This window comes from Gigantopelta aegis, chromosome 10 (assembly GCF_016097555.1).
Source record: "Gigantopelta aegis isolate Gae_Host chromosome 10, Gae_host_genome, whole genome shotgun sequence".
NCBI lineage: Eukaryota > Metazoa > Mollusca > Gastropoda > Neomphalida > Peltospiridae > Gigantopelta > Gigantopelta aegis.
This window is the reverse complement of record NC_054708.1, coordinates 11,229,262-11,254,784: the sequence shown is the minus strand read 5'-3', so window position 1 is coordinate 11,254,784 and position 25,523 is coordinate 11,229,262. Positions and strand designations below refer to the sequence as shown.

Here is a 25,523-nt window from a genome sequence, read left to right as displayed (position 1 = left end):
GGGGGATGGTGCATATAAAAGAGCCCTTGCTACTAATGGAAAAATGTAGCGGGTTTCCTCTCTAAAACTATATGTCAAAAATTACCAAATGTTTGACATCAAATAGCCGATGATTAATAAAATCAATGTGCTCTAGTGGTGTAGTTAAACAGAACAAACGTTTCATGCAATAAAACACAACAAGACCTTCATTACAGATACGTGTTTATATGCAGTGTACACAGTGACAGCTACTTGGTGTGTAAGTGGGACTTTAATATTGGGAACGCTACGGTTCTCAGAATGTTGATAATATATGCATGTATGTACTGGTATATACAGTCACATACTTGTACAAAATTGTAGTTAAAATAGCTGCAATACACACCGACACGTGTGATTAATGTACTCTATATTCCTCGTGTAAGACGTATTTGAAAATTACACGTTATAAAAAGTTAAAAACATATTGATCCTGTCGCTCAGTTAAAATCCAGAAAATATTTTACGACATAAACATATAAATTTCGTATACTCTAACCATGTCAACACCGATATAATAATTATTCAACCAGTAAATAATATTTTACGTTTGGATAACTTTAATCTGTTCACAGACATTTAATCACCAACTGAAGTACACGTTTATATGCAACATGTAAATGACATTGTGCACGTTTGAATAACTTGTAACATGACAGCAGACACTTATGACATAAACATACAAAGTTCGTACACACAAACTACGTAAAGATAAACTAAAATGCATGTTTATATGCAACATGTAAATTACATTTTGTAAATTTGGAGCAACAGCACGTATGAACGATATCGGGAGTTGGGGGATGGGAGCGGGGCACAATCTCTGCTGAGGGGTTACAGTCTCTAGTGGGATGGGGTACAAGCCATATTTTATATTTATTTGTATAGAATATGACCAAAAACGTTCATTTACGTGCTCACGAGGGGTCTGATTTGTAATCTGTACATAGAGCGCAGACACGTATGACATAAATGACTTTCCCGATTTTTACATATTTACTTATTCCTGTAATATAAGCCTTCCCAATCTTCTGATTTTACTTGTGAATCTCTGGGTCGCTGAAAACCAGCTTGGGTGTTTGCGTGCTGCTGACGTGGCCGTCGTCCACGTCGAAATCGATAGCGCTGTATACGGGCTCTTCAACATCCCGTTTCTCGTCAATGTCCCGTTTCTCGTAAACCGGATTAAAATAGCCGCCGTCTGTGAACCCGTCCTTGTTGTCCACATACCCCAGATTAAACGTGTTGTGTTTCACCCGCCTATAAACCAGAACAGCAACTACGACAACGGCAACTATTGCCAACACCGGCACGACCACGGCTGTGATGATGATGTCGTCGTCAGTTTGTGGAGCTTCCCGAGCCTTCGCGTTTCCGAGCTGATTGGCTTTCTTTGTTGGATGTTTTGACGTCGTGTCGGGTTTTGTCGTCGAAGTATCGTGTTTGAGTTCGGTGTAGGTTGAAGCTGATGTCGAGTCATCAGAGACACGTGGTGTCTGAGCATCGCTTGATTCAGATGTAGTTTGTGAGTCGTCTGTGAAGTTCGGATAGTAAGACTCGTACGGAATGGTGTATGGCGCACGTGACTGTTCTGTGTTAAGAGGAGTTGTTGGCGAAACTCCAGTTCCGTCGCTAGTGGACGTTTCTGTGTGCTCCGTACTAATTGGAACATATTCTGCAAATATGAAGAAATTAGGCAATGAACATGGAAGAAAATGTCTGAGTAATTAAAAAGAAGTTTGTTTTGTTAACGACATTACTAGAGCACATTTATTTATTAATCATCGGCTATTGGATGTCCAACATTTAGTAATTCTGACTCGTAATCAGAATAAACCCGCTTAATTTTCCATTAGCAGTATGGGATCGTTTATATAAACTTTCCCATAGACAGGAAAGCACATACCACGGCCTTTGGCCAGTTATGGTGCACTGGTTGGAACGATAAAAAAAAAAAAATCAGTCGACAGCTCAACCGCCCCATCTGAGTACTCAATGTGTGTGTGTGTGTGTGTGTGTGTGTGTGTGTGTGTGTGTGTGTCTGTGGTATATGTTTTCCTGGCTGTGGGGAAGTGCATATAAAAGATCCCTTGCTGCATTAGAAAAAGCGTGGTGGATTTCCTCTGATGACTACGTGTCAGAATGACCAAATGTTTGACATCTAATAGCCGACGATTAATTAATCAATGTGCTCCAGTGGTGTTGTTAAACAAAATAAACTTCAACATTATTTTATCGTGATGAGTTTTGGCTATAAAACGGACTAGATAACCATGATACCATCGCTTCCTTCACCATCGATGATTTGGTACTATCACCAGTTACCATCACCACCTCAATCCTCACCATCCTCACGTCTATCCACCGTTACACCGTGATGACATTACTGTCAGCACCATTCAGTTTCTTCGGTACAATCACAACCATCCTAACCATCACAACATCATAACCATCATAACCATCACAATACTCACATTCATCGACCCTGTTACACCGTGACGACATCACTTTCAGCACCATTCGGTTTCATCGGTAAAATCACAACCACCATAACTATCACAACAATACTCACATCCATTCACCCCTATCTCTTGGCTGTTATAGGTATAGGCAAGATTTTGTACTGAGTGAGTGACTGAAGCAACCGTTATAAAACACCGTGGAATCAGTACCCTATCCAGCTGATGTCATTTCGTGGCGGTCAGTTAAATGTTTACGGGAAGCATATATATTATTAAGACATGCACACGGTAGAAGATTCCAGCTTATCCTAAAGAGCACTGATCGTTTTCAGGGGCGACACCCCTATACCAGCCTCGGTGGCGCAGTAGTTAAGTCATCGGACTACAGGCTGGTAGGTACAGGGTTCGCAGCCCGGTACCGGCTCCAATCCAGAGCGAGTTCTTCATGGGTAGGTGTAAGGCCACTACACCCTCTTCTCTCTCACTAACCACTAACCAACTAACCCACTGTCCTGGACAGACAGCCCAGGTAGCTGAGGTGTGTGCCCAGGACAGCGTGACTGAACCTTAATTGGATATAAGCACGAAAATAAGTTGAAACGAAATGACACCCCCAATTTTGCAGGCCCTGGCTACGAGTCTGAATGGAATACAGACACACACACCCACCCACCCCCCCCCCCCCCCCCCCGCTCCCATTGAGTACATCACTGCATACCTCTTAAACACGTCACTATGACGTGTTGTCCAGTTGCGCAGTCACTGGTGTTTAGAACCAAGCTACTACACCGCTGTACGTCAGTTGTGTCAGAACAATCTATCTGGTACAGCTCCGTCGTCTTGCTGTCGACGTTCTCACCTGACGCGCCACCGTCACTAGTTTAAAAAGACAACAACAACGAAGTAAAACAAAAAGAAAGAAATTGCAAAATAGTTTATTAAGAATTGTTACAGAAATAAAAACACGAAGGTGGTGCGAAAGGCACATGGGTACATGGACCCTAAAAAAGGCACTTAAATGAAAATTGTAAATACTTTTTTCAAAAAGGGGCATTTTAATTGTTTAGGAGGGACAGGTCCCCCTGGTCCCGTCCCTTGGATCCGCCCTTGCTTTGTGTGTTGTAGGTTTGATAGAAAGAAGGAAGGCAGGACTATTTTATTCAACGACGCACTCAACACATTTTAATTATGGTTATATTGGCGTCGAATATTTTAACTATTTTATGTATTAATTTCCAGGTGGTTTTAGTGGAAACAATGTTTTAAAAGTTTTATAATAATATAATTAGAATAGGGGGCCTACCGCGTTGCTATATTTCTCTCTCGTCTTTAGGTCAGTTCATACTTTGAATGTCGACCTCATGCGAAACTGAAATTTATTTGTTCATTAGGTAGACGAACGTGAGGTGAAATTTAATAAGAATTGTGTTAAAACTACACTGAATTAACTGAAAACTGAGGATTAGGTTTGAAGAGAAGCAGGACTGGGCGAGTCAGCTACTCGCCAACACTAGTCGGCGGTGAAGTTTGAATCTAGCTTCTGTGCTAACTTACAACAAGAAGCCCAAAGTGCGGCACACCGTGGAGGTCTCGTTCTGGCCCCAGTGGTCACTACAGACGGACATCCACTGACCATCGTGAAATATCTCAACTCTCCCAGACCACGAGGAGTTAGTGGTGGTGCCATTCGACAGCCTCACAGCACCTGGGGACTGGTATTCTAGAAGAAACAAAAATTGTTTAAGAACAGCATGGGCGACAGACATTTTTGAAAATGGTTCTTTTCATAGTGAACTAGTACAATTACATGGCTAATATAAATAACAACTGAGGTGTGTGTATTGAACGTATCATTGTAAAAAGGACAGTACACATATGTGCAATAATATATATTAAGCTACAGCAGTTTTGGTGTCAGATGATAGATATGTTACATACCTACGATTAGGTTAGAAAAAGCATCTCTTTAAAAAAACATTAAAACATAAAATATCTAGAGCAGTGCTGCTACCCGAAAAACAGCTGACGTCAAACTATTATCTGAACAACAGATGACGCCTAAGTATTAAAAACAACAAGATGTCAAACTATTATCTGAATAACATCTGATGTCAAACTATTATCTTAAAAACAGCAAACATCAAACTAATACCTGAAACAGAGCCGACGTAAAACTATTACCCTAAAAACTGCCGACGCTAAATTGTTACCTGAAAAACATTCGACGTCAAACTATTACCCGAAAAACATCTGACGTCAAACTAATACCTGAAAAACAGCCGACGTCCGCAGCCTTTGATCCTGACGAGCATCCTGCCGAGGTGGGCTGGCTGGTGAAATGCCGACACTGCAGGATAGACATCTCGTCGCCGTTACAGTACAGGCCGTGAAAAACTACAGGAACGTCGCTGGTCGACGTCGTCGTGTTCTCTATTGTGGGCGGCTGGTCGAGTGGTCTGAAGAAAGGAAAGGAATATTTGTTAGAGAGAGAGAGAGAGAGAGAGAGAGAGAGAGAGAGAGAGAGAGAGAGAGAGAGAGAGAGAGAGAGAGAGAGAGAGAGAGAGAGAGAGAGAGAGAGAGAGAGAGAGAGAGAGACAGGGGACAAATTAGAAACAGATATACACACAGAGAAGGAAAGAGAGAAAAAAGAAATAATGAAAGAAAGTGGGGACAGAAAGATGGAGAAAGCAAGCCACATTAGACAGACAGATACACAGACAGACAGACAGACATAGAGAATCGGAGTCGGAGATGGAGGGAGAAACAGAAAGAGAGAGGGGGGGAGAAGTCCTGCTGCTGCCGCTATCAAGGTTACTTCTATCAAGGGCAATTGATTCTGGTTACGCTGCGTGACGTTACGTTACGTTACGTTACGTTACGTTACGTTATGTTTTGTTTTGTAATTTCTATGTCATGCCATTATGCCATCGTGCCGTGTCGTGCCTGGTCCCGTTGCGGTGTCATCATGGTCGTTACCTTCTAGGTCACTCACATTGAAAAACCAGCCATTTTGCAGACCACTCCAGATTCTTTCCCGTCCCAATCCCCATCGCACACGGTACCCCTCCGTCCGTTGTACAGTATCTGGAACTGTCCCTTAACAACCGACCTGTCCACCTGACCACCTGCCAGCCACACCTGTAGAGACTCTGGAAATACAGAATGTTGCATAAACGAACGAGACGGGCGGCAAGGGGGTGGGGCAACTGCCCACCTAGTGTTGTAGCAAATCCTCAAATTCGGGCAAAAACGATAGCGCTATTCGGGCAAAATGAGCTGGCCTGAAACATTTTCACTATGTATTTATTTTCATCATTCTACCCACAATATTAGTTGTAATCCACGTAAAAATGTGTAGTGATTCGTTGGCAACCCTATATAGCTGTTTTGCAGTAATGCTAAAATGAATAAATGTTGTTATCCAGATTAGAACATTTTCGTTTAAGCAAAAATCAGCCTGCAATCCTACAAAACTCGGAGCCCAATTGCCAAATCCTAAAGTTCGGATACTACTATTCCAAAGAAGAAAATGTATCTAATATGCTATATTAGTCGTTAAAAAGGAAAGAAATGTTTTATTTAACGACGCACTCAACACATTTTATCTACGGTTATATGACGTCAGACATATCGTTAAGGACCACACAAATATTGAGAGAGGAAACCCGCTATCTCCATTCCATGGGCTTCTCTTTTCGATTAGCAGCAAGGGATTTTTTATATGCACATCCCAGAGACAGGATAGTATATACCACAGCCGTTGTTACACCAGTCGTGGAGCACTGGCTGCAAGGAGAAATAGCCCAATGGGTTCACCGACAGGTCCTCAAAAAGGTTATGTTTGTCGGAAATGTTTTAACAGCAGAAAAATTGTAAAGGTCTCTTTCAATATGGGGGACGGGACGTAGCCCAGTGGTAAAGCATCTGTTTGATACGCGGTCGGTCTGGGATCGATCCACGTCGGTGGGTCCATTGGATATTTCTCGTTCCAGCCAGTGTATTGCGACTGGTATATCAAAGGTCATAGTATGTGCTATCCTATCCGTGGGATGTTACATATAAAAGATTCCTTGCTACTAATGTTTTTTCTCTCAAAGACTATATGTCCAAATTACCAAATGTTTGACATCCAATAGCCGATGATTCATAAATCAATGTGCTCTAATGGTATCGTTAAACAAAACAAACTTTAAATTTGGATCCACAGCTGATATGCTGTTTGATAGTACATAACATGTATAAACAATGTACTTCCACCGGGATAATATTTTGAGAGGTGTGGGGCTATATTAGTTCGAATCGGACGTAGAAAATAGGTGGTTATATCAATTCATTCCATCTTGTACTATATCTATAGAGTCTAGACTAGTTTAATTGGATGTCGGGGACATGGTTCCGCTGTTAATGTTAGTTTCTGAATTATAGATGTTTTAGATGTATTCCTGAATCGCCAGTAATCAATATTTGCGACGAAACAATTATCCATGTGTCAAATATATGTGTTATTGAATGGTAGATTTATTTATTTATTTATTTATTTATTTTGCTATCAGGGGCAGATCCTAGAATTTGTAAAGGACACAATTTTTTTTTAAATGGCAGTTTGGGTTTGTCAAAAGTAAATGAGTCCATCTCTCAAAGAGAGCGAGATCTGTAGGCATACTCCCCGGACATTTTTCAAATAAGGATGCTGAAAGACGCGTTTTCAGGGCAAATTAGGTTGCTATTGTGGCTGCTATTTTGGCTGTTATTGTGGCAAGTGGTTCTCACACGCGATGTGACATCATTGTGCATCAATCGAACACGCCCGTATTGTGGACGATGAATTTTATTTTTTTTCAAAACATTAAACGGGGAACTTCAAACGAAGGGGAGATCGCGGGTCAACCTGTGGATTCACCAATGTAGTGGCGGATCCAGGACATCCATTTATGGGGGCCCCAATGACATGAGGCGGAATGCCAATGGAACTTTGGGGGAAGTTTGGAGGACATAGTAAAAAAAAAAAAAATTAATCTATAATAAAATTATAACTGCAAAATTTAGGGGGTGCCCAGGCCCCTGAGCCCTCCCCTAGATCCGCCTCTGCGCCAATGGATATGTAATCTTGAACTTTGAAGTAAATGCATGTTTGTAATCTCTTACCTTTCTGACAGATGACCCCAGCGTCCTGGGTGTGGTTACAGTCGTGACTGCCCCACCCCGAGTGGCTACACTCACTCAGACTGCCTTCCACTCCCGCACATCTCACATTACTCAGGATGATTTCAGAAGATCCTTCTCCAAAGTAGGCCTGAGATTTACTCTGAGCTTTGGCACTGAAAACGATCAAACATCGTTACATAATATACCACTGAAACTGTGCTGAGGATCACATATATTTTTGATCATAGAAAAACAAGATTTTAATCCAGGTATTGCCTAGATTTTACTGATCATCATACCAGTGTGTGCAAAAGGGTTGGTGAACGATACAACGATGCCTACATTAAAGAACATGACTGCTATGGTGATGGGTGGGTGGGTTGGTAATGGTCTGGGAAGGAGCAGCTGGGTTGATAAAACTCATCTCGATGTTCAGATCAGAGAAACAATGATAAGTATCTCTTACTGGGATGAAATACTGGATACCCGTGTTCCACCATATGCAGATCCTTTAGGCTCTTAAATACTGGGTCCCCGTATTCCACCGTATGCAGATTATTTAGGTCCTCAAATACTGCATCCCCATGCTCCGCCATATGCAAATGTTTTAGGTCCTCAAATACTGGGTCCCCGTGTTCAACCGTATGCAGATTCTTTAGGTCCTTAAATACTGCATTTCCATGCTCCGCCATATGCAAATGCTTTACGTCCTCAAATACTGGGTTCCCGTGTTCCACCATAAGCAGATTATTTAGGTCCAGAAATAATGGATCCCCATGTTCCACCTTATGCAGATTCGTTAGGACCTGATTTAATGCTTATTGATATTCACGTCATGCTATGGTCGTTAATGGCTATCGTCAACAGGAAACCAAAGTGCGAATGGAATGGCTAGCTCGGTATCAGGGCCTAACCATGTGAATATGTGTTGCAAATGCTAGTAACACGTAGCCATTTCACATCACCAGGACAAGCCACAGAGTCTGTGAGTTCTACATTTGGAGGCATGGCACGGTCGTCCACAACAGCACGTGCAAAGACTGATTAGGAACATAATAAGACGACGATGCCAGGCTGTTATTGATGAAAGAGGTTCTACACACGATGTTGACATCGTTGTGCATCAGTCGGAGACGTCCCATTGTTGTTCCTTACGTGTATTGACGTTCACGTGTGAATGCCAAAAACACAGTTTTCAGAGGTGCGCTAATCTTACGCCGTGTAACTCATTGACCATCTCTCTCTCGCTAGTGAATTTACACCTTCCCCAAATTTTGCTTATTACATTATACTAACTCAGAAAAGCCGAGCATCCTGCAGACGACTCTGGCATCATTTTTGTCCCACCCGTTGTCGCAGACCGTTCCCCACAACCCCTGGTGAAAAACTTCCACTCGTCCAGACACCGAATCCTTGTTGAAGTGGCCGTTTATTAACCGCACGCTCACTTTAGCCTGGCTACCTGAAAATAGCAATTACCATGGAAACAGGTTGTTACGTTTTGCACATGTAATATATTATATATAGTATATTTATGTGCTAATGAATGGATTTAAAGGAATGTGTCGAATTTTTAATACACACTAAATGACACCAACCTCCATCCCTCAGAAATACAGACACACTGTGTGTCACACTAACACATTCCTATGATATTTCAAATGTCATAAAATACGCAATTTGATCAGCGTTTACATAATATTAAATCCAGGAATCGGTGCTTATAACGAAAATAAATTTATATTTATAAACGTTCCTAATAAAATATAGCAGGAATTAGCTAGGATTAAACAAGTCCAGTTTTCCAGTAACAGAACTCAGCAATAACAATATTTGTTGTTTGTGGTTTCGAAAGTGTGTGCGCGTGTGTGTGTGTGTGTGTGTGTGTGTGTGTGTGTATGTCTGTCTCTGCGGGCGTATGATTGCTTCCTTGTGTGTGTGTGTGTGTGTGTCCGTCTGTGTGTGTGTATGTGTGTGTGTGTGTGTGTGTGTGTGTGTGTGTATGTGCGTATGTCTGTATATGTGTGCGCGTGTAGAGGGATGTTGTGGGTGTGTGGGGGTCTCTGTCTCTGTGGGTGTATGCTTGCTTCTCTGTGTGTGTGTGTGTGTGTGTGTGTGTGTGTGTGTGTGTGTGTGTGTGTGCGTATGTGTGCGTGTGCGTGCGTGTGTGTGTGTGTTATTTGTGTGTGTTTTGTTTTCTTTTGTTTTTCATTACCTGAGTTACAGTTGACGCCTGCCACGGTAAACAACCTGTAACTGCGCGTTGTTTGACTATGTGGACAATCAAAAATGGAAGATTCGTTTCCAACACACCTCACATTGATAATGGCTATGGGATACCTGGCGTGGCCGTGGTGTGCCCCGACCTGCGCAGTGGCATTTTCACTACAAAAAAAACTTTAATAATAATAATAAATAAATAAATAAATAAATAAATAAATATTTAATTTTATAAATGACGCGTGAGGGAAGGGGAAAACTGGCAAAACATGGATTCTATTTTTGACGAAAAACATTTCCAAAAATATGTTTTTCAGCAGCTATTATGTGTGTGTTTAACCGGCCTCAGTGGCGTCGTGGTTAGGCCATCGGTCTACAGGCTGGTAGGTACTGGGTTCGGATCCCAGTCGTGGCATGGGATTTTTAATCCATATACCGACTCCAAACCCTGAGTGAGTGCTCCGCAAGGCTCAGTGGGTAGGAGTAAACCACTTGCACCGACCAGTGATCCATAACTGGTTCAACAAAGGCCATGGTTTGTGCTATCCTGCCCGTGGGAAGCGCAAATAAAAGATCCCTTGCTATTAATCGGAAAGAGTAGCCCATGTAGTGGCGACAGCGTCGTTAAATAAAACATTTCTTTCTTTCTTTCTATTATGTGTTAAATATATAGTTATAGGAAGAGATGATCTGAATTGTTAATATACAAATCCTTTGTCGTGATATCATACAGGATGATTTCATAAGAAAGCGGCAATTATTTAGTCCCAATTAATTGATGGGCAAAGCGACGATGCGTTCACGCTCTGTTCCTCAAACGTCTATTATGCAATCTTTTCAATCTGACCGGCCTCGGTGGCGTCGTGTTTAGGTCATCGGTCTACAGGCTGGTAGGTACTGGGTTCGGATCCCAGTCGAGGCATGGGATTTTTAATCCAGATACCGACTCCAAACTTTGAGTGAGTGCTCCGCAAGGCTCAATGGTCCCACGCCTAAATGTCTAAAAATGCCAGCAACTGAAGGTGGTAGTATTAATTATCTATAAATGTTCGTCTTTCTATGACGGAAGCTCATATTCTGCAACCTCAGCTTCAAGGTTGGATAGAGACCGGCCTCGGTGGCGTCGTGGCAGGCCATCGGTCTACAGGCTGGTAGGTACTGGGTTCGGATCTCAGTCGAGGCATGGGATTTTTAATCCAGATACCGACTCCAAACCCTGAGTGAGTGCTCCGCAAGGCTCAATGGGTAGGTGTAAACCACTTGCACCGACCAGTGATCCATAACTGGTTCAACAAAGGCCATGGTTTGTGCTATCCTGTCTGTGGGAAGCGCAAATAAAAGATCCCTTGCTGCTAATCGGAAGAGTAGCCCATGTAGTGGAGACTGCGGGTTTTCTCTCTAAATCTGTGTGGTCCTTAACCATATGTCTGACGCCATATAACCGTAAATAAAATGTGTTGAGTGCGTCGTTAAATAAAACATTTCTTTCTTTCAAGGTTGGATAGTACAATTTATTTCTGGTGCTTATGCTTTTTAGACATTATTTGTCGAATGAGACTGGGGCGGGGAAGGGGAAGGGGAGCTCCGTGCAGTGCATTGGCGTAGCCTGGATTTTATAATGGGGAGGCCAACCCACACTATGTATATATGTATGTATGAGTTGTTTTTAAATTGAATAGTGTAAAAAAAAAGGTTTCATTGGGGGGCATGATCCCCGTGGCCCCCCCCCCCCCCACACACACACACACCCTCCCCACACGCGGTACGGTACGCAATAACACTTTTTGTCTTCTTCAGTACATGGTATTTCTCGATCCAGCCAGTACACCACCACTGGTACATCAAAGGCCGTGGAATGTGCTATCCTGTCTATGGAATGGTGCACATAAAAAATCCCTTGCTGCTAATCGAAAAGAGTAGCCCATGAAGTGGCGACAGAGAATGACCTCCCTCAATATCTGTGTGGTCATTAACCATATGTCCGACGCTACATAACCATACAAAATGTGTTGAGTGCGTCGTTAAATAAGACATTTCCTTCCTTCCTTCCTCAGTACATGGTGACTAATTACGTTCAGTTGTAATTTGTGAGTGCTTCCAATTATTTTATTTCTCTATGTGGCTGATTTACCAGTTTTTGTTTACGAGTCCACTTTAATAAGAAGAAGTTTGTTTTGTTTAACGACACCATTAGAGCACATTGATTAATTTATCATCGGCTATTGGATATCAAACATTTGGTAATTTTGACTCGTAGTCATAGGAAACCCGCTACGTTTTTCCTAATGCAGCAAGGGGTATTTTATATGCACCATCCTACAGACGGAATAGCATATACCACGGCCTTTGATATACCAGTTGTGGTGCACTGGCTGGAACGAGAAATAGCCCAATGAACACACTTTCATAATTCCAATGATCTGTTTTGGGAAAACCTAGAATTTGACAGAAAATCGAAATAGAAAAAGTAAACGTACGAAGGAAAGCCCAGCATTTGACAGATAACGGCGGCATCTCGATCATCCCACAGAGAGTCACCGATGTTTCCCCATATACCACCACGCAGAATCTCTACAGTTCCAGCTGTAGTTGAACCGCCAACCAGTCGAATGCTTTCATTGCCGCCATTATCTGGAGAAAAAAAAAAAAATTTTTTTTTTTTTATGAAGATTTGACCATAGGTTTCTCAGGGAAGAGGGATGTAGTGCACTGTTTGTTTGTTTTTCGGGGGAGAGGAGGTGCGTGCGTATGCGTATATGTGTGCACCAGAGCGTGAGAAAATTACAAGTCAGGGTCTAGGGACTGTAAGCTCTTGGTCAGGTCCAGGGCGAAGTTCTTTGTTGTCGTTTGTTTAAGTCCAAAATGGAAATCTCTATTAAAAAAAAAAAATAATAATAATAATAATAAAATCGAGCAAGTGCAAGTTTTATTAATTAATACGGTTAATGTTAAACCATACAAGTCGGTCATCGGTAGCACCCGCGAGTGATTGTTGGTATTGAACCGATGATAGGTTCAGTATGCTGTATTATTATTAATAGGTAATTCAGAGACCTGCATAATCAGCATATAATTCCATTCATCTCTAAAATATAAACCACGATTATAAAAAAAAAAAATGTTTTTAGAAAAGTGCTAGTAACGTTGCGTGAGAGCGTGATGTTTGTTACAAATGCGTGAGACTCACGCCAAATGCGTGAGAGTTTACATGTATGGTGTTCAATAACTTACCGAGCTGACATATAACAGCGGCGTTTTCTCTGTGGGAACACATGTGTCGACCCCACTGTTCGTGTTGACAGTAGACTATGCTGGTTTCATTCCCCACACACTGAACGTCGCTCAGGTGGAAATTGCTGCCGCCAGTGCCGAATGTACCGTAAGACAAGGCGACGGCTCTGTCGCTGTTAAAAAAACATACATAGATACCAAATTGTCAATACACTTGTCATGAAGTGGTTTTCTTTTGTTTGTAGTCCAATATTTCCACTGTTTAGAAGGTACCGGCTCCCACCCAGAGCGAGTTTTAACGACCCTCTTCTCTCTCACTAACCAACTAACAACTAACCCACTGTCCTAGACAGACAACCCATATAGCTGAGATGTGTGCCCAGGACAATGTGCTTGGACCTTAATTGGATAAGTAAGTAAAAGAAAGAAAGAAAAGTAACAGAACATATTAGTAGACATCGGGTGTCATCCTTTTCATTATTTTAAACATTGTACACATTTGTTGTTTTGTATTCACCTTTCTATGTGTGTGAAAGGTGGGTGGTGGTTTATGGTTGTTTTGTATTCACCTTTCTATGTGTGTGAAAGGTGGGTGGTGGTTTATGGTTGTTTTTTATTCACCTTTCTATGTGTGTGAAAGGTGGGTGGTGGTTTATGGTTGTTTTGTATTCACCTTTCTATGTGTGTGAAAGGTGGGTGGTGGTTTATGGTTGTTTTGTATTCACCTTTCTATGTGTGTGAAAGGTGGGTGGTGGTTTATGGTTGTTTTGTATTCACCTTTCTATGTGTGTGAAGGTGGGTGGTGGTTTATGTTGTTTTGTATTCACCTTTCTATGTGTGTGAAAGGTGGGTGGTGGTTTATGGTTGTTTTGTATTCACCTTTCTATGTGTGTGAAAGGTGGGTGGTGGTTTATGGTTGTTTTGTATTCACCTTTCTATGTGTGTGAAAGGTGGGTGGTGGTTTATGGTTGTTTTGTATTCACCTTTCTATGTGTGTGAAAGGTGGGTGGTGGTTTATGGTTGTTTTTTATTCACCTTTCTATGTGTGTGAAAGGTGGGTGGTTTATGGTTGTTTTGTATTCACCTTTCTATGGTGTGTTGGTGGTTTATGGTTGTTTTGTATTCACCTTTCTATGTGTGTGAAAGGTGGGTGGTGGTTTATGGTTGTTTTGTATTCACCTTTCTATGTGTGTGAAAGGTGGGTGGTGGTTTATGGTTGTTTTTTATTCACCTTTCTATGTGTGTGAAAGGTGGGTGGTGGTTTATGGTTGTTTTGTATTCACCTTTCTATGTGTGTGAAAGGTGGGTGGTGGTTTATGGTTGTTTTGTATTCACCTTTCTATGTGTGTGAAAGGTGGGTGGTGGTTTATGGTTGTTTTGTATTCACCTTTCTATGTGTGTGAAAGGTGGGTGGTGGTTTATGGTTGTTTTGTATTCACCTTTCTATGTGTGTGAAAGGTGGGTGGTGGTTTATGGTTGTTTTGTATTCACCTTTCTATGTGTGTGAAAGGTGGGTGGTGGTTTATGGTTGTTTTGTATTCACCTTTCTATGTGTGTGAAAGGTGGGTGGTGGTTTATGGTTGTTTTGTATTCACCTTTCTATGTGTGTGAAAGGTGGGTGGTGGTTTATGGTTGTTTTGTATTCACCTTTCTATGTGTGTGAAAGGTGGGTGGTGGTTTATGGTTGTTTTGTATTCACCTTTCTATGTGTGTGAAAGGTGGGTGGTGGTTTATGGTTGTTTTGTATTCACCTTTCTATGTGTGTGAAAGGTGGGTGGTGGTTTATGGTTGTTTTGTATTCACCTTTCTATGTGTGTGAAAGGTGGGTGGTGGTTTATGGTTGTTTTGTATTCACCTTTCTATGTGTGTGAAAGGTGGGTGGTGGTTTATGTGTTGAAAGGTGTTTTTATGGTTGTTTTTTATTCACCTTTCTATGTGTGTGAAAGGTGGGTGGTGGTTTATGGTTGTTTTTATTCACCTTTCTATGTGTGTGAAAGGTGGGTGGTGGTTTATGGTTGTTTTGTATTCACCTTTCTATGTGTGTGAAAGGTGGGTGGTGGTTTGGGGGTTGGGCTATTGTGTGTGTTTATGGTTGTTTGCCCAAACAGCTGACTAAATGTTTAATAACCTCGTCCCGAAATGTCAATATATTTATACTTATTTACGGGATTAGAACCGATACGTTGATTGAAGTAGACGAGAATTTGTTTAGAAATGACTTTTTGTTGTTGTAGTTGTTGTTGTTGTTGTTTTGTTGTGTGGTTGTTGGAGTGGGTAGCTAGAGAAGATACTTTATCCTGTAACTGTATTGTGCCATGAGGGTATATACTACCAAATCAAATCCCATTGACGACAATAGTAACATATGTGGCTAAAACTCCTACCTAAAGCGTATCAATCGACATTAGCACCACAGGTATAAATACATGTACTACCACCTCTCACTATTAAAGTAAATCAGAAAAAAATGGGGGTGAAGCTGCTCATTTCAGAGATAACGAGTAGCGTCTATGATTACCCAAGTTCCGCACAAAATATGAGTACTTTTTTTACAGGTACCCCTCACATGTTTCAAGCACAAGGCTAATTGACACAGTGGTACTAGATGAAATAAAATTGCATACATTTTTTGCCCAGATGAAACTTTTTTCACACCAACACACTCACATTTATCACCAATTACAGGACTTGTGGTGTTAACTTCTCTAGCAAAAGTTGGGTGCACCTCGAACTTTGACCCAGCCGGAAGTTATTGGTTTAGTATTACCATGAATTGTTTTTGCAGTCCCAAACCCGAGTTTTTAGGGGGTTTGCTGTTGTTTTAGACGGTCGAGTGTAAGAGTAATGCTAGTATCAGACCACCAACTGCCAGCACAAAGTTGGCCAACTTTCTGCTGCCACGACTTCTACGACTGTCCAGTTGCTAGATTGAGCGCTCTTACAACTGGATTCTCGTCGTAAAACACATTAGTTGTTAATCTGAGGGCACCCGTCGTAAGTCTAGAGTTGTGGAAATTACAACGCAACCGTCGAGTTGTCCAACTTCGTCTTGACAGTTGATAGACTGAGGCTAGTGTAAGATCAACTTACAATGGGAGTTGCAGCATTCTGCAGATGACGGCGGCGTCACGACTATCCCACAAGTCATCACAAACCAGGCCTGGAACTCCGAGTCTTGTCACCTCCACCATTCCGGAAATTAACGACTTACTCACGTGACCGTGTTTGAGAGACACAACCAGCGGCGCTGTGAATGACAAGATAATCATAAATGTGATTAAACGAGAAGGTAACTATATTAATAGGGGACGTAAACAGTGTGGTTAATTCTACGTCCGAATATTGTTACATACCTATATAGAGCTGGTATTCAAAAATTGTGGCACCATGTTTCAACCGTTTCTCAACCAAAATAGTGCAACAAATGGATAACATACCGTACTCACTAAATCCCGATTGAAGTACTTGCATCATTATTAACACAATAAATCTTCCAACAACAATATAAAACATTTGTCCGCCATTTTAAATTTGCTAAATAGAGGGAAGCAACTCGCCCTGCATATTGAGAAAAGTATTGACTTTATGTGCGCCCTGCACTACTATATTAAATACTAAAGTCTGGTGCATATTGAATATAATTATAAACAATCTGAAGCCTTTAGTTATCAGCATTAACTATCATTACAAATGTTATATTCTGCTATCATTTAAAAATCACAGACCCTAGTTTCAGCCCGTGAAAAAAGACATTAAGTTTGGTTAAACTACAAATTTGTAACACATTTGGATAAAGTTACAATAGAGAAAAACAAAAGGCTGAAATTAATAATATAAACAATAAAAGCTTATGTAATTTGTTTCAATTATCAAATACGCCGTAGTGTAAAAACAAACTAGGGTGTCCTCCCCCCCCCCCCACCCCACCCCGACCCTTCCTCGGCGGAATCCGACTGGCCATTAGTTATTTCAAAACGTATCTAACAATATTTGTTTCACTATAACCTCTTTGAGATGGGTATTATTGTAATGTTAACTTAAACGTACTATAACGAGAATACTACATGAGCGGCCGCTAGATACCGTTTATCTGACAACGAGTTGTTTAAAAAAGTGAGGGCGGGACATAGCCCAGTGGTAAAGTGAACGTCTGATGCGCGGTCGGTCTAGGATCGACCCCCGTCGGTGGGCCCATTGAGCTAGTTCACGTTCCAGTCTGTAGGATGGTGCATATAAAAGATTCCTTGCTGCTAACGGAAAAATGTAACGGGTTTTCTCTCTATGACTGTGTCAAAATTACCATATGTTTGACATCTAATAGCCGTTGATTAAAAAATAAATGTGCTCTAGTGATGACGTTAAATAAAAACAAACTATTTAAAAACGTATCTAAACAACGAATGTAGTATTCTATTTCTTACATATCTTCAAAAAAGAATTTTAAAATAAATTTAAACGTCTTTTACAACTAAAAACCTATGTACGGCCCTAGCGCTTATAGTTAACTTGTGCGTCACAGACAAGTCAATTTCAGGTTAAGTTATACATCATATCTAGTGATCTATTTTTACCGTACTTTTTCATTGGGTAGTATGGCATTGGTGACCTGGTCATCACCTTGGTGCAGCCAGTCGTATGTTTGTAAAATGTTATCGCACGTATATGTTAACAGGTATGTGTTATCAAAAATAACGATTATGTTCTCACCAACGGGTGTGTAAGAAGTATCTATATCACAAGGCCAATAGATGGTTTGGAATTGATATTTAGGTCATCGCCATGAACAAACCATATATGTCAATATTACCAAATGTTTGACAACCAATAGTCGATGATTCAATGTGCTCTAGTGGTGTCGTTAAACAAAACAAACTCCTTTTTTTTTGGTATTTACCGTATCCGCACTCGACACCAGCGTCCTCATAGTGGTAGCAGTCGTGGAATTTCCAGTTGTTATGACGACACTCAAAGATGCTCAACTCGTTGCCCGCGCATCTAACTTCGTCCAGCAATATGCTACCTTCACCTTCTCCGAAACGAGCACGTGTAAACGCTACCGCACGATCACTAAACAGAAAAGTGATTATTATTATTATTGATTGCTGTTGCATGTTTTGTTGTTTTTTGATGTTGTTTGTTAAATATGTACGTAACAAAATGTTTAGAGTAGACTGCCGGTACTAGGCGAGTATGATGGGTGGTTATAGGTGGGGGGTTTTTGGTTTGGGTTTTTTTTTTTATCCCACTGCCCCCTTTCCTTTCTCTCCTTTGAATTTCATCTCAAATCTTCCCGATCTGGCAACTCCTTCTATCTTTCAACTTCTTTCGCTGTCCACCTCCACATCCCAATCCTCGTCTCTCCAACCGCGACAGGTGCTTGTCTCTTGTGGCTATCTGTGCCACACACCTGCCATTCCCCATCAGCTTTTAGCTGTGGGCTTAGTCTGACCACTTCGGGGAGTGTTCAGTAGTTACTTCTGGCATTGTTAAGAGGCACTTATAACCACCTAATATGTACCCCTACTACCGGCGGTCGTTAGTTAGTGCCGTGGGTCAGACCAGCTTTATTAGCGGCAGAGGCCGAGGATGCCAGGTGGGTGCAGGGAAATACACAGAGACTGCACCCATGGAGGAAGTTGAGACAGGTAGGCGATGGTGTGGACAGCTTAGAAGACAGAGTCGGAGGAAACTGACAGAAAGGGTCGAAACAGATTGAAATCGTGGGAGAAATTGGAAAGGTTTTTTTTATATTAAGATAATGAGAATGATAGGCAGAGGGTGATAGATGAGAAATATGAATGAATGTGTGAGCCAGCTTTGACGGGATTTGAACCACTGTCGTCAGCTTGATTGTCCAGCAGCTTATCCACTAGATCACGGAGCTCACGGTTATAGGTGTTTTTAATAATACTGGAAGTAACCACTAAACACTCCCCGAAGTGATCACACTTAAGCCCACAGCTGTTAAGAAGCTGGTGTGACTGGCAGGTATATACGGCACGGATGGCCACAAAAAATAAGCACCTGTCGGACACGGACTGAGACGCGGAGGTGAATAGCAACAGAAATTGAAATATAGGAGAAAATGGAATTCAAAGGGGGCTGTACCGGAAATCATCGTATGTCATAGAAGGCAGGTGGGAGATAATGTTTGAGGATTTGTTGGGGGGTGGGGCGTAAACATGTTATTACTATTCCCATTACCCATTTAGAAGAATTGTTTTGTTTGCATCAAACCCACTAATATAAAACAACAAATACGGTGCACCCCTCTCCCCCCCCCCCCCCCCCCCCCCTACCCCCTCCCATGTGTTGAATTGTGAACAGTTTTTTTAGGCGGGATACTAACGAGGAATATCCGAGCATGTTGCAAACAACGCGTGCGTCATCGTCACCCCAGCTGTCGTCGCAGATCGTGCCCCATTCACCGTCGTAAAACACCTCGACGCGCCCAGACGTCGACGTCGCCGAGACGTGACCGTCAACTAGACGAACCTTCGGCGTGTCTGGAAACAAACAGTACAGATACGTGGCGTTGTTTGTTTGGAGGAAGGATAGAGGTTTTTGGTGGTGGTGGTGCTATTTACAGCTGTTGGGATTGGAGGAAGGAGTTGTTATTTGTGTGCGACAAGGAAATAGGTTGTCGTTGTCGTTGTCGTTATTGTTGTTGTTGTTAGTGTTGTTATTGTTGTTGTTGTTTCATAGGTGTTGGGGATAGAGGGAGAGCTTTATTATTATTACTGTACAGTGTGATCAGTTTGCAATTCATATTTAGATGGCGTTCAGTAACGACACACGCATAGATCGTACGTACGTACCTACATGCTTTGCATTCATTATATACTATTCATGGGGTGGGAGCACTTCGCTTAGTTACATTATATATCACACACACACACACACACACGCACGCACACGCACACGCACGCACGCACACACGCACGCACGCACGCACACACGCACGCACGCACGCACGCACACACAGACAGAGAGAGACAGAGAGAAGAAAGGAAGGAAGGAAAGCTAATTTCTACTACATGAGTGGCCGTTAGATACCATTTATCTCACAGAGTTGTTTTAAATGTATCTACCGAGCGAAAGTAAGAGAGAGAGAGAGAGAGAGAGAGAGAGAGAGAGAGAGAGAGAGAGAGAGAGAGAGAGAGAGAGAGAGAGAGAGAGAGGAGGGAGGGGGAGGAAGGAACACTAATTTTTACTACCTTTATTACATATAACTCCCGCCAGCGCCCTCTGCTGACAGTAATACGTGGTTGACATGTTGCACTGTGAGATGTTGGTCTCCAGTCCAGAACATCCAATGATGACGGCATAGCTCCTGCTGTAGTCTACGGGGATCGACGTCAGAGCGATGGCATTGCTACGTGCACACAAATCAGTATACAAATCATGGTTGTCATAAAAGCGGTAACACGTTGCATATTGACGCAGATCGCCGCATATAAACGATAGGGGTTTCTTTAATAAAAACATGGTCACCGACAGATCAGGAAAGTTGAAATGTATGGTAACAACATATCTGCGTCTGGTTTGCAGTGTGCTACATAGCTTATGGAAACCGACATTTACCCAGTATACTGTTTAATCAGTGATAGGTGTCAAAACAGCGAGATAAACTGACACTCGTTTAAACTATAAATTAAAGTTATTAGAGGTGAACTACACTTTCTCCACATAGGTTTTCCTTTTCAGATTAGGTGTTTTGGCTGTGGCTCATAGTCACTGATCGTTCTCTTCAGGTGTGAAGGATCGTGGCATTGATTCTCGTCGCTGGATAAACCTACTAATGGTTTTCGCCTTGCATCTAGTGCATCGCGTTTAGTATATCGTAGATTATGGTATGTGCTATTCTGTGGAGAAAGTGCATATAAAAGAGCCCTTGCTGCTCATCGGTAAGAGTAGCCTATGCGGCGGCAGATTTGTCGTCTCACTCTTCAGACCAAGTGTCGCGATTAACGCATGTTAGACATGTATCTACGACTGGTATATCAAAGGCCGTGGTATGTGCTATCCTGTCTGTGGAATGATGCATATAAAAGATCCCTTGCTACTAATTGAAAAATATAGCGGGTTTCCTCTCTAAGACTATATGTCAAAATTACCAAATGTTTGACACCCAAGAGCTGATGGTTAATAAATCAATGTGCTGTAGTGGTGTCGTTAAACAAAACAAACTTCTTTTTTGTAAGATATGTAATATACTTAACTCCAATGAAAACGCATCACCCTATTTTCAATTGTTATTGGGGGGGGGGGGGTTGCTGGGTTTTTTTTTTTTTTTTTTTTTTTTTTTTGAGGTTGCTATAAAACACACAGTTACCCTAATTTTTAACCATGTAACTTATACAAACACTAAGATTATTGTACTTTGTACATAGTGGATACTGAAAAAAGATTGACAGCAAGTAAGTTACATCAATATTGAATGTATTCTAGGGGAATCTACAGAAACCATAAACATGCATGAAAATGCGTGGTAATCAACATTACTATGAAGCTGAAATCACACTGATGAAGTAATTTATTCATGTCACCTCGGTAAATTCCCAGTATCAGGCATGGCGGAAGCAAGTCGATATTGGGGGTCGGGGCTGACTGAGATCGAGGGTGCAAAGCAAAGTTTGTAGGGAGTTCGAGTGTATACTCCCCCCTAAAATTTTGAAAACTAGATGTTCTAAATTGCTATTTCTTGTTTTCTACGAGTAAAATTCATCTCTGCCTTAAGATTTACTACCAATAATATTTTTTATCCACCCCTCCCCCTCCCCACCCTTCGCTGTGCCTGAGTATACGTAAAAATTCTCAAAATGCTGTTCAAACCTCGTCGACACGAAAAGAATCTCCTAAGCGCCTTTTTGGTTGCAATACAATTCAGATTATGCTTAATTAACTAGGGCCCCGCTCCACGAAGCTCTTAGCACACTGTGCGGGACGTAGAACTGTGGTAAAGCGCTCGCTTGATGCGCGGTCGGTCTGGGATCGATCCCCGTCGGTGGGCCCATTGGGCTATTTATCGCTCCAACCAATCGAAAAGAGTAGCCCATGAAGTGGCGACAGTGGTTTTCCCCTCTCAATATCTTTGTGGTCCTTAACCATATGTCCGACGCCATATAACCGTAAATAAAATGTGCTGAGTGCGTTGTTAAATAAAACATTTCCTTCCTTTCATAGCACTAAGATCACATCACATGCATAATGTAGTTATGCAAGTTAGGTGATCTCAGCGCTAAGATCGCTTCGTGGAACGGGGCCTTGAGTGTATATAATGTTAGGTCATTTGATGCCTACCAGAATACATCCAGTTATGGGAGCGGGATTTAGCTGAGTCGATTGAGTGTTCATTCGAGGTGCTTGCGTCGCAGGATCGAATCACCTCGGTGGATCTATTCAACTGGAGGTTTTCTCGTTCCAACCAGTGTACCACATCTGGTCAAAGGCCGTGGTATGTGCTTTCCTGTCTGTGGGGAAAGTGCATATAAAAAATCCCTTGCTGCATTAGGAAAAATGTAGCGGGTTTCTTCTGATGACTATGAGTCAAAATTACTAAATGTTTGACATCAAACAGCCGATGATTAATTAATCAATGTGCTCTAGTGATGTCGTTAAGCAAAATAAACTTTAACATCCAGTTATAGAAAAGCAGCCTTACTGATTACTTACGAATATTCTCCCAGTGCTTTGCAAACGACGTCAGCCCCACTGTCGTCCCAGCCATCTGCACAGACCGACATCCACGAGTTCTCGTACCACACCTGTACTGGACCCGTCAACGACGTCACCGACATCGTCCCCGTTTGTAGTCGAACCGACGTCGTCTGCACTGTAAGCAGAACGAAGAGATTCTGTATTACTTAGGCCATTTTGATATTAAATTGGTTTGCTGTAACACAATGGTGTAAAGGGAAGGTCAATTGATTTGTGTCGTTGTTGTCAGTGGTGGTGGTGGTGGTGGTAGTTGTGGTAAACGCGGTGGTGGTAGTGATGGTAGTAATAATAGTGGTAGTGGTGATGATGATGATTATGGTGGGGGGGGGGGGTTGTTGGGGGTTTTTTTGTGCTTTTTTTACTGCATGCAAAATTAGGAGTAACGATTTTTAAAATCACTTTTACACTAACTGATTAGATTATAGGACCAGGGATTACGTTATTTCAGAATACCCGCACGGATATGTTTATGTTCAATATACATCCACAGTTTCATAAATCTTTGGGTTGTTATTTATTCGGAAATCACCCGTCAGTGGGCCCATTGGGCTATTTCCCTTTTCCAGCCAATGCACCACGACTGGTATATCAAAGGCCGTTGTACATGTATGTGTTATTCTGTCTGTGGGATGGTGCATATAAAAGATCCCTTGGTACTAATAGAAAAATGTACCGGGTTTCCCCACTAAGACTATACGTCGGAATTACCAAATGTTTGACATCCAATAGCCGATGATTAATAAATCAATGTGTTCTAGTGGTGTCGTTAAACAAAACAAACTTTTAATTCAAAAATCGATCCTTTCCAGACAGGTATTTTTCAACCTTTCTTTTTCTTCTTTGTTCTCAGAAATTGTAATATATCCCTTAAGTTTTAAAATATCAGTAAGTAACTTCCTGTGGTAACCATCATAGAAATTTTAAAATATCAGTAAGCAACTACAAATGGTGTCCATCTAAGACATTGTATAATATTTCGTATGTTAAAAACACAGAAACCGAAGTGATCACACTAAGCCCACAGCTATTTAAAAGCTGGTGTGACTGGCAGGTATATATGGCACAGATGGTCACCAAAAAAAAAAGCACCTGTCGGACAAGGACTATTAACACTTGCCTCAATACTATATAGCACTTACTTTTAGACATATTAAAAACAAATCTTACCACCGCACAATATTGCTACAAGCATAAATACAACGCAACACATTTTGAACCGTCCATCGCAAAAGAATTCCATTTTAGCTGTCTGACCGATGGCTCTATTTAACTAAACAAAACTACTAAAGTAATGTGCTAAAGTCGTGCGAACTTACGACACTAAGCCAGACTGACAAACTATCTTCCTTTTGCTTTTTTAGTTTTCCGTCACGTATCCATGCGTGATGATCTTTATGGTACGGTTTGGACTGACATTTTTACGAGTCAACAACATCGATGAATATTTATCGACATGGAATCTCCAGATTCCGTCCGTCTAGTGATGATGACCGTCACGTTGAAAGTATGCTCGTGCTTGTATCCAACTCGGAGCAAAGATTAATGGGTTACTGTGAGAAATGCTATTCATTCCATTACTGTGAAATAAAAACCTCATCCACCCTATTGCAGTCCATCATTGTGGTAGCAAATCCATTCACTCCCATTGCTGCGAGATTCGAAATCCATTCACTTCCATTGCTGTGAGATACGAATGAATGAATGTTTAACGACACCCCAGCACGAAAAATACATCGGCTATTGGGTGTCAAACTAGGGTAATGCAAATAAATAAAGTGATGATCAACATCAATATAAAAATTCAAGGTTTAAACTAAAACAGTGTAAAGAACAGTGTAAAGAACAGTGCAAAAACACAAATATCACAGAATTTTACGGATACTGAATTTTACTCAAAACTTCAATTTTGTGCTGTATTGGCCATTCTCAAAGAGAATGTTACACCCCTGCATCACGGTGAGTTACAGCACGCGATACGAACCTCATTCACTTCATTAATGTGGGGTGTGATGTAGCCCAGTGGTAAAGCGCCTGCTCGATGCGCGGGCGGTCTTGGATCGATCACCGTCGGTGGCTCATTGGGCAATTTCTCGTTCCAGCCAGTGCATCACGACTGGTATATCAAAAGCCGTGGTATGTGCTATCCTGTCTGGGGGGGATGGTACATATAAAAGACCCCTTGCTTCTAATTGAAAAAAAAAAAAAAAAAGTAGCCCATGAAGTGGCGACAGCGGGTTTCCTCTCTCAGTATCTATGTGGTCCTTAACCATGTCTGACACCAGATTACCGTATATAAAATGTTTAGTGCGTCGTTAAATAAAACATATCCTTCTGCCAAGGTTATCTTAATTCGCCACAACAGTGGCTTCCGACACCTATGAACTTTAAATGTTTAACACCAACAGTTATTGTTTATAGTTTAGTCTGCAACTACTTTTACAAAATATGACTGTTAGTTTATCCAGGTTTATCAAATTAAAATCGTCATTTTCACATTAACAAGTGATATTACAAGATTCAGACTTTTAACCTTCTGTGTTCCTCGATTGTGTCAAAGACTTGTGTTGGTTGTAGGACTATCATAGTAAAGCTATGAAAATCATTTTAACTCAGTATCCTGAGGCAATGCAAAGAAAACAAATCTAAAAAAAAAAGGGTATGTGGGACAGATAGATAAACAGACAGACGGAGACATCTATAATCCGTTTGGGTTGGAACTAATAG

At 41.5% G+C, this 25,523-nt stretch overlaps 1 protein-coding gene across 1 annotated transcript; it reads right to left on the bottom strand.

Moving 5' to 3' along the window:
• Positions 1 to 197: 197 nt before the first annotated feature.
• Positions 198 to 23,948, bottom strand: LOC121382971 (deleted in malignant brain tumors 1 protein-like). The gene is made up of 16 exons (XM_041512667.1): positions 23,939 to 23,948; positions 22,755 to 22,914; positions 20,306 to 20,454; positions 19,429 to 19,585; positions 17,974 to 18,146; positions 16,170 to 16,326; positions 13,080 to 13,252; positions 12,326 to 12,479; positions 9,844 to 10,013; positions 8,925 to 9,090; positions 7,629 to 7,801; positions 5,476 to 5,632; positions 4,752 to 4,939; positions 4,038 to 4,203; positions 3,202 to 3,359; positions 198 to 1,696 (listed from the first exon to the last, which is right to left on the bottom strand). The coding sequence occupies exons 1-16, from the start codon at positions 23,946 to 23,948 to the stop codon at positions 1,059 to 1,061; spliced, it is 2,949 nt and encodes a 982-aa protein (XP_041368601.1). The 3' UTR covers positions 198 to 1,058.
• Positions 23,949 to 25,523: the final 1,575 nt, after the last annotated feature.

Excerpts from the sequence above, each read along its gene's own strand:
- LOC121382971 (XM_041512667.1), bottom strand. Across the intron at positions 19,586-20,305 it reads GGCGCTGGCGGGAGTTATAT|ACACGCCGAAGGTTCGTCTA; the intron begins GTAATAAAGGTA and ends GTTTGTTTCCAG. Across the intron at positions 3,360-4,037 it reads CGCACTTTGGGCTTCTTGTT|TGACGGTGGCGCGTCAGGTG; the intron begins GTAAGTTAGCAC and ends TTTTTAAACTAG.